We start from the raw sequence: 12,432 nt of genomic DNA, 5'->3' as shown, positions 1-12,432 counted from the left end.
ATATTTTTGTAGTCTGTTTATCTTGATGCTCAGTCACGTATTCAGCTCTCTTAATATGTCTGGTCATTTTTGAGTGCTGAACAGTAGCTGTAACTTGGCACACATGCAAAGAAATCATCAGTAAAGTTTCTAATGGGCTTCACAGCATAAACAGTGGAGGCCAGAAGACAATTGAGTGGTTTTTTAATTTATAAATTTTTATATATACACAAGTAATTCTGGAGTAATATTTTAAATTCTTACCAGCTCTAGGTCTGTTGAAATCTCAGTTTCTCAGTCTCTCTATCTCTTCTAGGTTTGGTAAATGCCCAAATAACCAACAAACCCAAATGCCAGATTCAGCTCTCTAGGATTTCTTCATTTTAAGATTTTGGACTTACAATTCCTCTCTTCATTTATGTCTCTGCAGTGCCTTCAAGCAGGTGTTTGATGTGTGCCATCTTTTCCTTAGTCTTTCATTATCAGAACTTAAACTCTCCCTGTATTATCTTTTTAATCGGCTACACAGCGCTGCTTGAAGGATTAAAGCCAGGGACCCAGCAGTGAAATGCTGAGTCCTCATCACTAGACCACCAGAGAGTTCCTAGCATTCTTTTTCTTAATAGTTTCCAATTTTATGTTGAAATTCGTAATTTGATCTCATCAAATAATAAGCATGATTATTTAAAATCTGTGTCCAGAAACTTCAGCTTCTGGACTTGATCTTGTCTTTCAACTTTGTCTTGGTTTTCACTCTTTGATGTGTGTGTACCTGGTTTATTCATATAGATTATCTGGAAAAAAAAATGGTTTAAGGTAGTTTGAGGTTGATATTTCTCTTCTAGAAAGGATTTATGATTGCTTTTTCTAGACACCAGGGGTCTCACAAACCAGGCCCCCAAAGCTGTCTGAAACACACTTCTTAGCCAGTAAACTTCCTCTTAAGGAATTAGCAAATGACTCCAGGGTAAAAACTGCCTCCAGAATTAGGCTGACCTCTCTGACTTCTTTGCATTTTGATCACCTCTCTTTGCATTTGATCACCTCTGTGGCTTATTTTGCTTTTGACCTAATAATCCCTTGCTACTGTAGCTGTTTTCGATATCTTAAATTTTTGTGGGAAGTTGTATTACTTGGTCTGTATTTTACTGAAAGTGGAAATACCATTTTACAACCTTCTAAAAACCAATCATTACTATCGAGTCTCCAGCCTTTCTAATAAAATATTGATGAACGGTGGCATAGAAATGGTGAAAACACTGCTGCTTTCACTTAACAAGCCTGGGCTTGAGTCCTGACTCCACTGTTCACCAGCTGTTAATTTATTGTTAACTTCTGTGATTCTCAGTTCTCTCTTCTCTAATATGTATATTACCTATTTTATAACATTATGGGATAAAATGTGTAAAGTACCTGAGCACAACCAGACTTGATACAAGTACTTAAATACAAGTTACCCACTACTCCTTCCTATACCCATCCTTCTATACCTAATCCATAGTTTGTCTTGGTCAAATTTTAACTCCTACCTACCTTTTTATTTCCTTCAGGTGATTCTAGTCACAAGATTCCTATTTCACACTTTGAATCTGGGCATGACCAAGCAACTGTGTTACAAAATCTTTATAGATTCATTCATCCAAACCCAGGGAACTGGCCACCTATCTACTGCAAGGTAATTTCAACATAAGAATTTCTTTTAAAGTCATCTACTTAGAAAACAGAAGAGCCATGAAAGATACCCAGAGAAAGAACTTTTGCCTGTGTCTTAACTGTGTATTAAAATATGTTCATTTTTAGTTGCTTTGAATGTAATTAGGTATGTATAATGCCTTTTCTTCTACATTTCTCTAATATTGGAGGGATTTTGAAGACTGCAGTAACTGAATATATTTCACCTTTGGTAGATTTCATGTTTATAGTTCCTCCTTCTGAAATACCTTTAATATCTTTTTACCCTGAAGGACGGATTTCTAGTTGGTACACCTGTCACTTCCAGGCAAGAGTACCATTTATTCAGAACTATTTTTGTAGTAATTCCTTGATCTTCTTTATGTAATTTTATTCTTTGTTTTGTGTAAATTCTTTCAGGTTCAGTGTAGTAGAATTGGCTTTTAACCTTACTGTTTTATTAATAAAACAGTAAAAATCAAACATTTCTAACCATGAACACAAATCTCACTTGCTGTTCATAAAGTATGTTAACAATGCTTTATGAACATAACTGGTTATTATTAGCAGTATTTTCTAGTATATGTTACCCTTTTTTTTTTCAACCGTTCTCATTTAGTTTTCATGGACTCTCCAGCCTTTCCCTTCCCCTTACCCATCCTCCCTCCCACAGTTTGAAAGGGCCTTATTAATTGCAAGTAACAGAGGATAGAAGAAAATACAAGTAAAATTTTTTCCCTTCTCTAGTCTGATGATAGAGCCAGAGTCAACTGGTGTTTGAAGCATATGGCAAAGTCATCAGGTAAGTTAAACTGGGTCACTGCTCAAATGTATTTTATTTTAGTATCTGTGTTTCCATTTTGATGGACATGTTCTGTGTTCCTGAGTTCACTAATTTTATGTTTGTTTTTATTTACCAATGGAAGAAATCAGACAAGATCTAGAACTTCTCACAGTAGAGGATCTTGTAGTAGGGATCTACCAGCAAAAATTTCTGAAAGAGCCTTCTAAGACCTGGGTTCGGAGCCTCCTAGAGGTGGCCATGTGGGATTATTCTAGCAACACAAGGTACTTACGTGATTTTGTGATGATAATACTGACTTTTTTCTGAACTGAGAAATACAGTAGGATTAGTTTGTGCCTTTTAAAACATGATTTGCCTGTGAAACTTTGGAATCATTGTATTTCCTTGAATATAAGGGTTCACTGATTATAAGATACATTGTTACTTTATCACTAAATGCAAAAAACAAAATACCAAATAAAATGACAGTGTTTATTCATTTAGAGTGTCCGTATTGATGAAAGTATATAGTATCTATTTAAATAAATACTGGTACATAGTCTTCTTCTAAGAAATATGAAAATAAAAAGTTTTTTATTTTGATATTTTAGGCTTACAGAACATTTGGAGGACTCTAGTACAAGGAAATTGTATATACCATTCTCAGATTCTAATTGTTAATATTTTAATATGTTTATAAAAATAAACACTTTCTTTTCCTCAACCACTTAAGAGTGAGTTGCCTTTTCACCCTGAATATCAGAAATGTCGGTAAGAACAGGTACATGTGTGTTGCCACAATACAGTTATCAAAACAGTATATTACCATTGCTACAGTCATTTCAGTTCAGTCCCTCAGTTGTGTCCAACTCTCTGCGACCCCATGAACAGCAGCACGCCAGGCCTCCCTGTCCATCACCAACTCCCAGAATTTACCCAAACTCATGTCCGTCGAGTTGGTGATGCCATCCAGCCATCTCATCCTCTGTCATCCCCTTCTCCTGCCCCCAATCCCTCCCAGCATCAGGGTCTTTTCCAGTGAGTCAGCTCTTTGCAGGAGGTGGCCAAAGTACTGGAGTTTCAGTTTCAGCATTAGTCCTTCCAGTGGACACTCAGGACTGATATTTAGGATGGACTGATTGGATCTCCTTGCAGTCCAAGGGACTCTCAAGAGTCTTCTCCAACACCACAGTTCAAAAGCATCAATTCTTCGGCACTCAGCTTTCTTTACAGTCCAACTCTCACATCCATACATGACCACTGGAAAAACCATAGCCTTGACTAGATGGAACTTTGTTGGCAAAGTAATCTCTTTGCTTTTTAACATGCTGTCTAGGTTGGTCATAACTTTCCTTTCAAGGAGTAAGTGTCTTTTAGTTTCATGGCTGCAATCACCATCTGCAGTGATTTTGGAGCCCCCTAAAATAAAGTCTGACACGGTTTCCACTGTTTCCCCATCTAAGTGATGGGACCAGATGCCATGATCTTCGTTTTCTGAATGTTGAGCTTTAAGCCAAGTTTTTCTCTCTCCTCTTTTACTTTCATCTAGAGGCTCTTTAGTCCCTCTTCACTTTCTGCCATAAGGGTGGTGTCATCTGCATATCTGAGGTTATTGATATTTCTCCTGGCAATCTTGATTCTGGCTTGTGCTTCTTCCAGCCCAGCGTTTCTCATGAGGTACTCTGCATATAAGTTAAATAAGCAGGGTGACAATATACAGCCTTGACGTACTCCTTTTCCTATTTGGAACCAGTCTGGTGTTCCATGTCCAGTTCTAACTGTTGCTTCCTGACCTGCATATAGGTTTCTCAAGAGGCAGGTCAGGTGGTCTGGGATTCCCATCTCTTTCAGAATCTTCCACAGTTTATTGTGATCCACACAGTCAAAGGCTTTGGCATAGTCAATAAAGCAGAAATAGATGTTTTTCTGGAACTCTCTTGTTTTTTTCATGATCCAGTGGATGTTGGCAATTTGATCTCTGGTTCCTTTGCCTTTTCTAAAACCAGCTTGAACATCTGGAAGTTCATCTGGAAGTTCACAGTTCATGTATTGCTGAAGCCTGGTTCAGAGAATTTTGAGCATTACTTTCCTAGCATGTGAGATGAGTGCAATTGTGTGGTAGTTTGAGCATTCTTTGGCATTGCCTTTCTTTGGGATTGGAATGAAAACTGACCTTTTCCAGTCCTGTGGCCACTGCTGAGTTTTCCAAATTTGCTGGCATATTGAATGCAGCACTTGAACAGCATCATCTTTCAGGGTTTGAAACAGCTCAGCTGGAATTCCATCACCTCCACTAGCTTTGTTCATAGTGATGCTTTCCAAGGCCCACTTGACTTCACATTCCAGAATGTTTGGCTCTAGGTGAGTGATCACACTGTCGTGATTATCTGGGTCATGAAGATCTTTTCTGTACAATTCTTCTGTGTATTCTTGCCACCTCTCCTTAATATCTTCTGCTTCTGTTAGGTCCATACCATTTCTGTCCTTTATCGAGCCCATCTTTGCATGAAATGTTCCCTTGGTATCTCTGATTTTCTTGAAGAGATCTCTAGTCTTTCCCATTCTGTTGTTTTCCTCTATTTCTTTGCATTGATCACTGAGGAAGGCTTACTTATCTCTCCTTGCTGTTCTTTGGAACTCTGCATTCAGATGCTTGTATCTTTCCTTTTCTCCTCTGCTTTTCACTTCTGTTCTTTTCAGAGCTATTTGTAAGGCCTCCCCAGACAGCCATTTTGCTTTTTTGCATTTCTTTTCCATGGGGATGGTCTTGATCCCTGTCTCCTGTACAGTGTCACAAACCTCTGTCCATAGTTCATCAGGCACTCTATCAGATCCATTCCCTTAAATCTATTTCTCACTTCCACTGTATAATCATAAGGAATTTGATTTAGGTCATACCTGAATGGCCTAGTGGTTTTCCCTACTTTCTTCAATTTGAGTCTGAATTTGGCAATAAGGAGTTCATGATCTGAGCCACAGTCAGCTCCTGGTCTTGTTTTTGTTGACTGTATAGAGCTTCTCCATCTTTGGCTGCAAAGAATATAATCAACCTGATTTCAGTGTTGACCATCTGGTGATGACCATGTGTAGAGTCTTCTCTTGTGTTGTTGGAAGAGGGTATTTGCTATGACCAGTGCATTCTCTTGGCAAAACTCTATTAGCCTTTGCCCTGCTTCATTCCATACTCCAAGGCCAAATTTGCCTGTTACCCCAGTGTTTCTTGACTTCCTACTTTTGCATTCCAGTCCCCTATAATGAAAAGGACGTCTCTTTTGGGTGTTAGTTCTAAAAGGCTTTGTAGGTCTTCATAGAACCGTTCAACTTCAGCGTCCTCAGCATTACTGGTTGGGGCATAGGCTTTGCCTTGGAAACGAACAGAGATCATTCTGTCGTTTTTGAGATTGCATCCAAGTACTGCATTTCGGACTCTTTTGTTGACCATGATGGCTACTCCATTTCTTCTGAGGGATTCATGCCCACAATAGTAGATATAATGATCATGAGTTAAATCCACCCATTCCAGTCCATCTTCGTCCGCTGATTTCTAGAATGCCGATGTTCACTCTTTCCATGTCCTATTTGACCACTTCCAATTTGCCTTGATTCATGGACCTGACGTTCCAGGTTCCTATGCAGTATTGCTCTTTACAGCATCGGACCTTGCTTCTATCACCAGTCCCATCCACAGCTGGGTATTGTTTTTGCTTTGGCTCCATCCCTTCATTCTTTCTGGAGTTATATCTCAACTGATCTCCAGTATCATATTGGGCACTTACCAACCTGGGGAATTCGTGTTTCAGTATCCTATCATTTTGCCTTTTCATACTCTTCATGGGGTTCTCAAGGCAAGAATACTGAAGTTGTTTGCCATTCCCTTTTCCAGTGGACGACATTCTCAGACCTCTCCTCCATGACCTGCCCCTTTTGGGTGGCCCCACACGGCATGGCTTGGTTTCATTGAGTTAGACAAGGCTGTGGGCCGTGTGATCAATACTGTTGTCTAATCTGAAGGCTATATTCATATTTTGCTAGTTCTAATAATGTCTTCTATAGCAAAAAATAAACACCTGGGGTCCAACCCAGGATGACATGTTACCTTTAGCTATGATGTCTCTTTAGGATCCTTTTAGCCTGGAATTATTCATCAATCTTTGACTTTGGTGGTCTTGACCTTTCTGAAGAGTGCAGGCCAGTCACTCTGTAAAATTTTTCTCAGGTTGAGTTTGCTTATATTTCCTCGTGGTTAGATTGCAGTGGTGTGTGTGTAATTATTTCTAATTGCAGGATAATTGATTTACAGTATTGTGTTGGTTTCTGCCAAACGTCAGCGTGGATCAACCAGATATGTATATATGCGCCCCCTCTTGAGCCTGCCTCGCTTCTCTCTCCCCGTCCTACCGGTCTAGGTTGGTACAGAGCCTCCGTTTGAGTTCCCTGAGTCGTACAGCAAATCCCCGTTGGCTATCTGTTTTATATACTGTGATGTACATTTCCATGTCACTCTCTCCATGTATCCACTCTCCCCTTCCCCCCCTTCCTCCATTGCATAAGTCTGTTCTCTGTGTCTGTGTCTTCGTTGCTTCCCTGCAGGTAATTTCATCGGTATGAGGCTGTGTATTTCTAGCAAGAGTACCTCAAAAGTGATGTCTCTTCTCAGATGTGTCAGATATGGGGGCATCTGATTTTAACCTCATTACTTATAACTTTGATCACTTGCTTAAGGTAATGTCTGCCAGATTTTTCCATTGAAAAGTTATTCATTTTCACTGTACAATTAATATTCTGTTGGGAGAGTCTTTGAAATTTGGTAGATTGTGTATTCTTTAATATTTAATCTGCTAGCTTATCATCTGCTAGTCACTTATGACTATATTTGTGAAATGGTGGTGCTCTAATTTGGTTGTTGTTTCTACATTTATTATTAAAGGAGCTTTTCCTTTTTGGTGACTTTTTTTTTTATTTATGACTATGGACTTACATATTCCTAGTATCTTATTCAGTGAGCTGTAATGTCTTATTAACTTATTTTTTGCTCAGATTGGTTTCTTTATAGCCAGTGGTTTCTTTGTTGTTCGGAGTTTGAATTTTGTTATTGTCAAACAATGCTGCCTCCTTCTTTGAGTGTTTCTTTGCTTTTCCAGCTCCAGTTATTCCAGGTTCATCTTTTACTTTCCCTTCTTTAGCTTTAAATTAGCCCTTTATCCAAGGAACCCTGATTCTGTTTAATGGAGGAGAGTATTTAGGAGATAGAATCTGGGTGCTAGGTTTCATTCCTACTAGAGCATCTTCGGTTCTAGCTCTCCTTAGTGGAGAGAGCTAGGAAATATATGTATGTGTACTACCCTTGCTACACATTTTTACGTGGCTAGACTCACCTGCCGACTCCGTCCTCCCTTTCTTCTTCCCTCTCTGTCTTCATCTCATCCTGAGTTCATACATAAACCTGCAGTTGCCATTTAAAACCATAGAGTTCTCTAGTTTTCCATTTTTGTACTGCTTTTCTGCATGGAAAAACCTGGTGCTCAACAGAATGTATTAGGTTGTTGTAAAATTAAGTGATACCACCATTTAAAAAAAGACTTATTAACAGTTTAGAATCTTTTTTTCAGTTTTGTTAGTCAGAGATTAGTCAAAAAGTTATTGGTGAGGGACTGGTGGTCCCGTGGTTAAGACCTCATGCGCCACCACAAGGGGCACGGGTTTGATTTCTGGTCAGGAAGCTAAGATCCCTCATGCTGCAGGATATGGAAAAAAAATTATTGGAATTTGTTCTTTTTTTTCTCCTTCACTGTGGTTAAATTATTCATTTGAAATAGTTTATTTGCTTGCTTTATTCCAGTTTGGTTTTGCCCATATTTGTTGGTTTTATTACATTTTGAATGTGTAGTACATTAGGACAGTTCAAACAAAACAGTTCAGTCTAGTTCTGTAAAATTTCTTTAAAATGTTAGTCACTCGGTCATGTCTGACTCTTTGTGACCCTGGGGACTGCAGCCCACCAGGCTCCTCTGTCTTTGGGATTCTTCAGGCAAGAATACTAGAGTTGGTAGCCATTCCCTTCTCCAGGGGATCTTCCTGACCCAGGGATCAAACCTGGGTCTCCTGCATTGCAGGCAGATTCTTTACATTCTGAGCCACCAGGGAAGTTCTGTAAAGTTCCTTGGATTGCATTAAATTCATAAACTAACTGGAGAACTGAAATCTTTATATATGAATTCTGTCCAAGGACAGGAGATGTCTTTCCATTGTTCAGATCTATGTTTGGGTCTTTCAAGTTTGTTTTAAAATTTTTCTCACATAGATTGTGCCTATCTGAGTCTGGTGAGTTTTTGTGGGGTGATAACTTTGTGTATTCTATGCAAATTGACTTGATTAGACTTTCTAACTTTAATTGCTTCAGTTTTGGTAATCTGTACTTCCCTAGGAAATGATTCATTTTATATAGGTTTCCAGACTTATTTAAGTCTGCAAACTAAGTCTCTTATAATTTAAAATTCCTTGTTTCATTGATTTCTTATGTATTTGTGCTTCTGCTTTCCCCTTCTAAATTACACCTCGTGCATTGTCTTTTTTTTTTTTTAAGCGGCAGGATTTCAGTTTATTAGACCTACTAATGTTTTGTTCTCTTCCTCATTCATTTCTGTTTTTGTATTCTTGGTACTTTGTGATTCTTTGTTTAGATTTGTGAGCTCAGTGTTAACCTTTTTGATTTTTTAATTGAGAAGTGTTTAGTGGAGTGAATTTTCTCAGACATTGCTTTCAGTGCATCCCATAAGTTGTTGACATAGCATTTTGTCTTTTTTTTTTTAAATTCTGTAGTTCCAGCTCTCTTTAACCAAAAAGTTACTATGAGGCTTTTAAATGTCCAGATGGAAAGAAAGCCTTTCTGATTTTTTGTTAGTAAATTTTAGTGTCTTTGCATTTTGTTCAGAGTATTGTTTATAACATTTCTACCTTATGAAAGCTACCAGTGTTTTGCAAATTAAATAATCAATTTTTGGACTGTTTTGTGGATAGAACAATATGTATTTGTCAGGGTGCAACTTTTGACAAATATCCATAAGCTCTACATTATTATGTCATTTAAGCTGCATTACCTCTTTATGTTTTTTGTCTGCTTGATCTGTTTTATATTGAAAATGGGGTGGTCTCGTTACTCTTGTTTATGTCTGTGTCTTAGGACATCTCCTATAGTTATAAATGGTTGCTGTGTTATTTGACGCCTTTACAGAAAACGTTTGCTGACTCTTGATATAGTAGATTGATCAAGGGCTCTTGGGAATGACAGTAACTGTGTTCTTGCGTGCTTAAAACTTTTTCCATTGGTTTGCATTTTATTTCCTTGAGTTTTTAAAAGATACAGCTGTACTGTATTGCTTTATGTTGTTTTTTAGAAGTTTGGTCATTAAATTCTCTTGATTTTTTTTTAAATCTTTTTTGCCTGGAGACCTTAAGAATGATTTTTTTCATCTTTAAACTCTAATAGTTTTTTAAGAAATTTATTTATTCATTCATTTATTTTTTCTTGTGCTGGGTCTTTATTGCTGTGCGTGGGTTTTCCCTAGTTGTGGTGCACAGGCTTCTCACTGTGCTGGCTTCTCTTGTTGCGGAGCATGGGCTCTAGGGTGAGTGGGCCTCGGTAGTTGAGGCCCATGAGCTTAGTTGCCCCACCACATATGGACTCTTCCTGGACAGAGACTGAACCTATGTCTCCTGCTTTGGCAGGTGGATTCTCCATCAGTGTTCCAGCAGGGAAGTCCTAAGGTCTAAGTTTCACTGGGATATTTCTCTGAGTTCATTATTGCAGGTCAGTTTTCCAAGCTCTTGCAGAATCAGGTCTTATTTCTGGATATTTTTCTTAGATTGTAGTGTAATAATTTTTCCTATTTCATTTTTCTTAAGGATGTCCGATATGTATATGTTTGGTCTATTTTACCTATCTTTCATTATGGTCACTCTTTCTCACCCCTGTTTCATCTTTCATTAATCTCTTATTCTCATGTTAGTTTTCCATTTCCTTTAGTTTTTCACTTAACTTCTCATTTGAATCTGTTCTTCCTTAGGTAGTTTGAAATTCAATTATTTTCCTATACGATTTTTCTTTTCTGAGTTTTGTCAACCCTTATGTCTTATTTTTGAAGTTTCTTATTTAAGCCATGTTTTCATATCATCAGGATTTTTGTTTGAGGATATTTAATTCGTATATTAATAACAGTGTAGAATGTGTGTGTGGTTGCTAAGTAGTGTCCAACTCTTTGCAACCCCGTGGACTGTAACCCTCCAGGCTCCTCTGTCCATGGGATTTCCCAAGCAAAGATACTGGAGTGGGTTGCCATTTCTTTGTACAGGGGATCTTTCTGACCCAGGGATCGCATGTGCATCTCCTGCATTGGGGGTGGATTTTTTTGTTGTTTTGTACTACTGAGCCACCTGCGAAGTCCTTGTTGTCTTACGGTGTCATGTTACAGTTTTCTTCTCCTTTATGTTTTTTTTTTTGGGGGGGTGGGCAGAGGGGAGTTGGGCAAGAGTGAGGGTAGGGAGAGTTATCAATGACTGATTCTCGTTTTCTGTTTGCTCCTGCAATGGCTTTGTGTTGTTCTTGCATTTCTTGGACAGAGGTGGTTATTTCCAGTGGTTTGAAATGTATAGTTTAAATGGTCCCTCTTCTGTCAGTGTAACAAAGTATGGTTTCTTTGAATGCTTTCAGGGCGGTGGGGGTGTGGTTATGTCTTTACTTTTTTTTTTTCTTCTGCTTTCCTTGTTCTGAAAAATATTAAATTTCCCCCCTTTGCTTTTTTACCCCTCACACAATCTCTGAAGGAGTTTTTCCTCTTGCCTTCTGCTGCCCAGAAACATTGCCTTCCAGGCTGCCTTCCAGAGTCTTCAGGCACTTTTAAGTCCCTTTCCTGTAGTCAGTGCTCTGATCTCTCCAGGATTCTGAATATTTATGGACCTCCTCATTGTGGGAATGATTATGATTTAATCTTGGGCTCTTCATTTCCCTTCTCTCTTCCCTCATGTTTTCTGGGCTCCACTCTCTATATGACGTTATGTAAGGGCTTGGGTGTGAACTTGAGAAATGACTCCATTGGAAATTAAGAGGTGGTTTTTTTTCCCCTCTATATATAGGTAATTGATGCTTGTGGTCTTATAATGTTCTCTTAGTTATGCTGCAGGCCTGTACTTGGCTTCATTTATTCTTGTTAGGCTTTAAGTTTATGGATGATGTATTAGGATATTTAGATTTATGTACCACTGCATCAGCCACTCGCTAAAGTATGCCTAAAATTTCGTATCCAGAATCATTGTCTGTGTTGTTATACTTTATTGTCTCTGTGCCATCCAGAGTGGTAGTGCAGCATTTCTTAAAAGATAACTGCATTATTATCTCAGGATTTTCTACCAAGCCAGTGATAGACACCTTTTATGCAGATTTTGATGCTGGTTCTTTCTTGATCTTGTGAGATGGTATCAATGGAAGATTTCAGAGACAAATCAATATTTTCTCAATGGTTTATTGACTAAAATTTTGAAAGATTACAGTTGTTAGATTATCAAGAATAATAAGCAGATATATAGGCAAACCAGAAACAGAGTCACAGATACAGAAGGCGAACCAGAGTGGTTACCAAAGGGAAAGAGAGTGGAGGAGGAAGAAATTTAGGAGTATGGGATGGTCAGATTCAAACTAATATATACATAATAGATACATAACAAGGATATACTGTATAGCACAGGGGATTACTATACCATTATCTAGTAATAACCTGTAATGGAATATAATCTGTGAAAATACCAAATCACTATGCTGTATACCTAAAACTCACACAATATTGTAAATCAACTATACCGCAATAAAAATTAAAATACTACATATGACTGCTTTGAAAAATAAATTTGTACTTGTTTAGGCAATTTCAACTATTTCTAGACTGACCAATAACAATTGTAGAATACTTTACTTTGTATGTTGCATTTCACCTTCAGTTAAACTGTGA

The 12,432-nt window shown here is 38.1% G+C and overlaps 1 protein-coding gene across 1 annotated transcript in view; it reads left to right on the top strand.

Moving 5' to 3' along the window:
• MAEL (maelstrom spermatogenic transposon silencer) overlaps positions 1-12,432 on the top strand; it is a 53,749-nt gene that overhangs the window by 22,863 nt on the left and 18,454 nt on the right. Inside the window, exons 6-8 of the mRNA XM_052637856.1 lie at positions 1,530-1,654; positions 2,398-2,452; positions 2,577-2,718. Of these exons, the coding sequence (XP_052493816.1) occupies positions 1,530-1,654; positions 2,398-2,452; positions 2,577-2,718 (322 nt within the window). The remainder of the gene's footprint in view (positions 1-1,529; positions 1,655-2,397; positions 2,453-2,576; positions 2,719-12,432) is intronic.

The sequence above is a fragment of the Budorcas taxicolor genome, chromosome 3 (assembly GCF_023091745.1).
Source record: "Budorcas taxicolor isolate Tak-1 chromosome 3, Takin1.1, whole genome shotgun sequence".
NCBI classification, from domain to species: domain Eukaryota; kingdom Metazoa; phylum Chordata; class Mammalia; order Artiodactyla; family Bovidae; genus Budorcas; species Budorcas taxicolor.
This window is presented reverse-complemented; position numbering and strand designations above follow the sequence as displayed.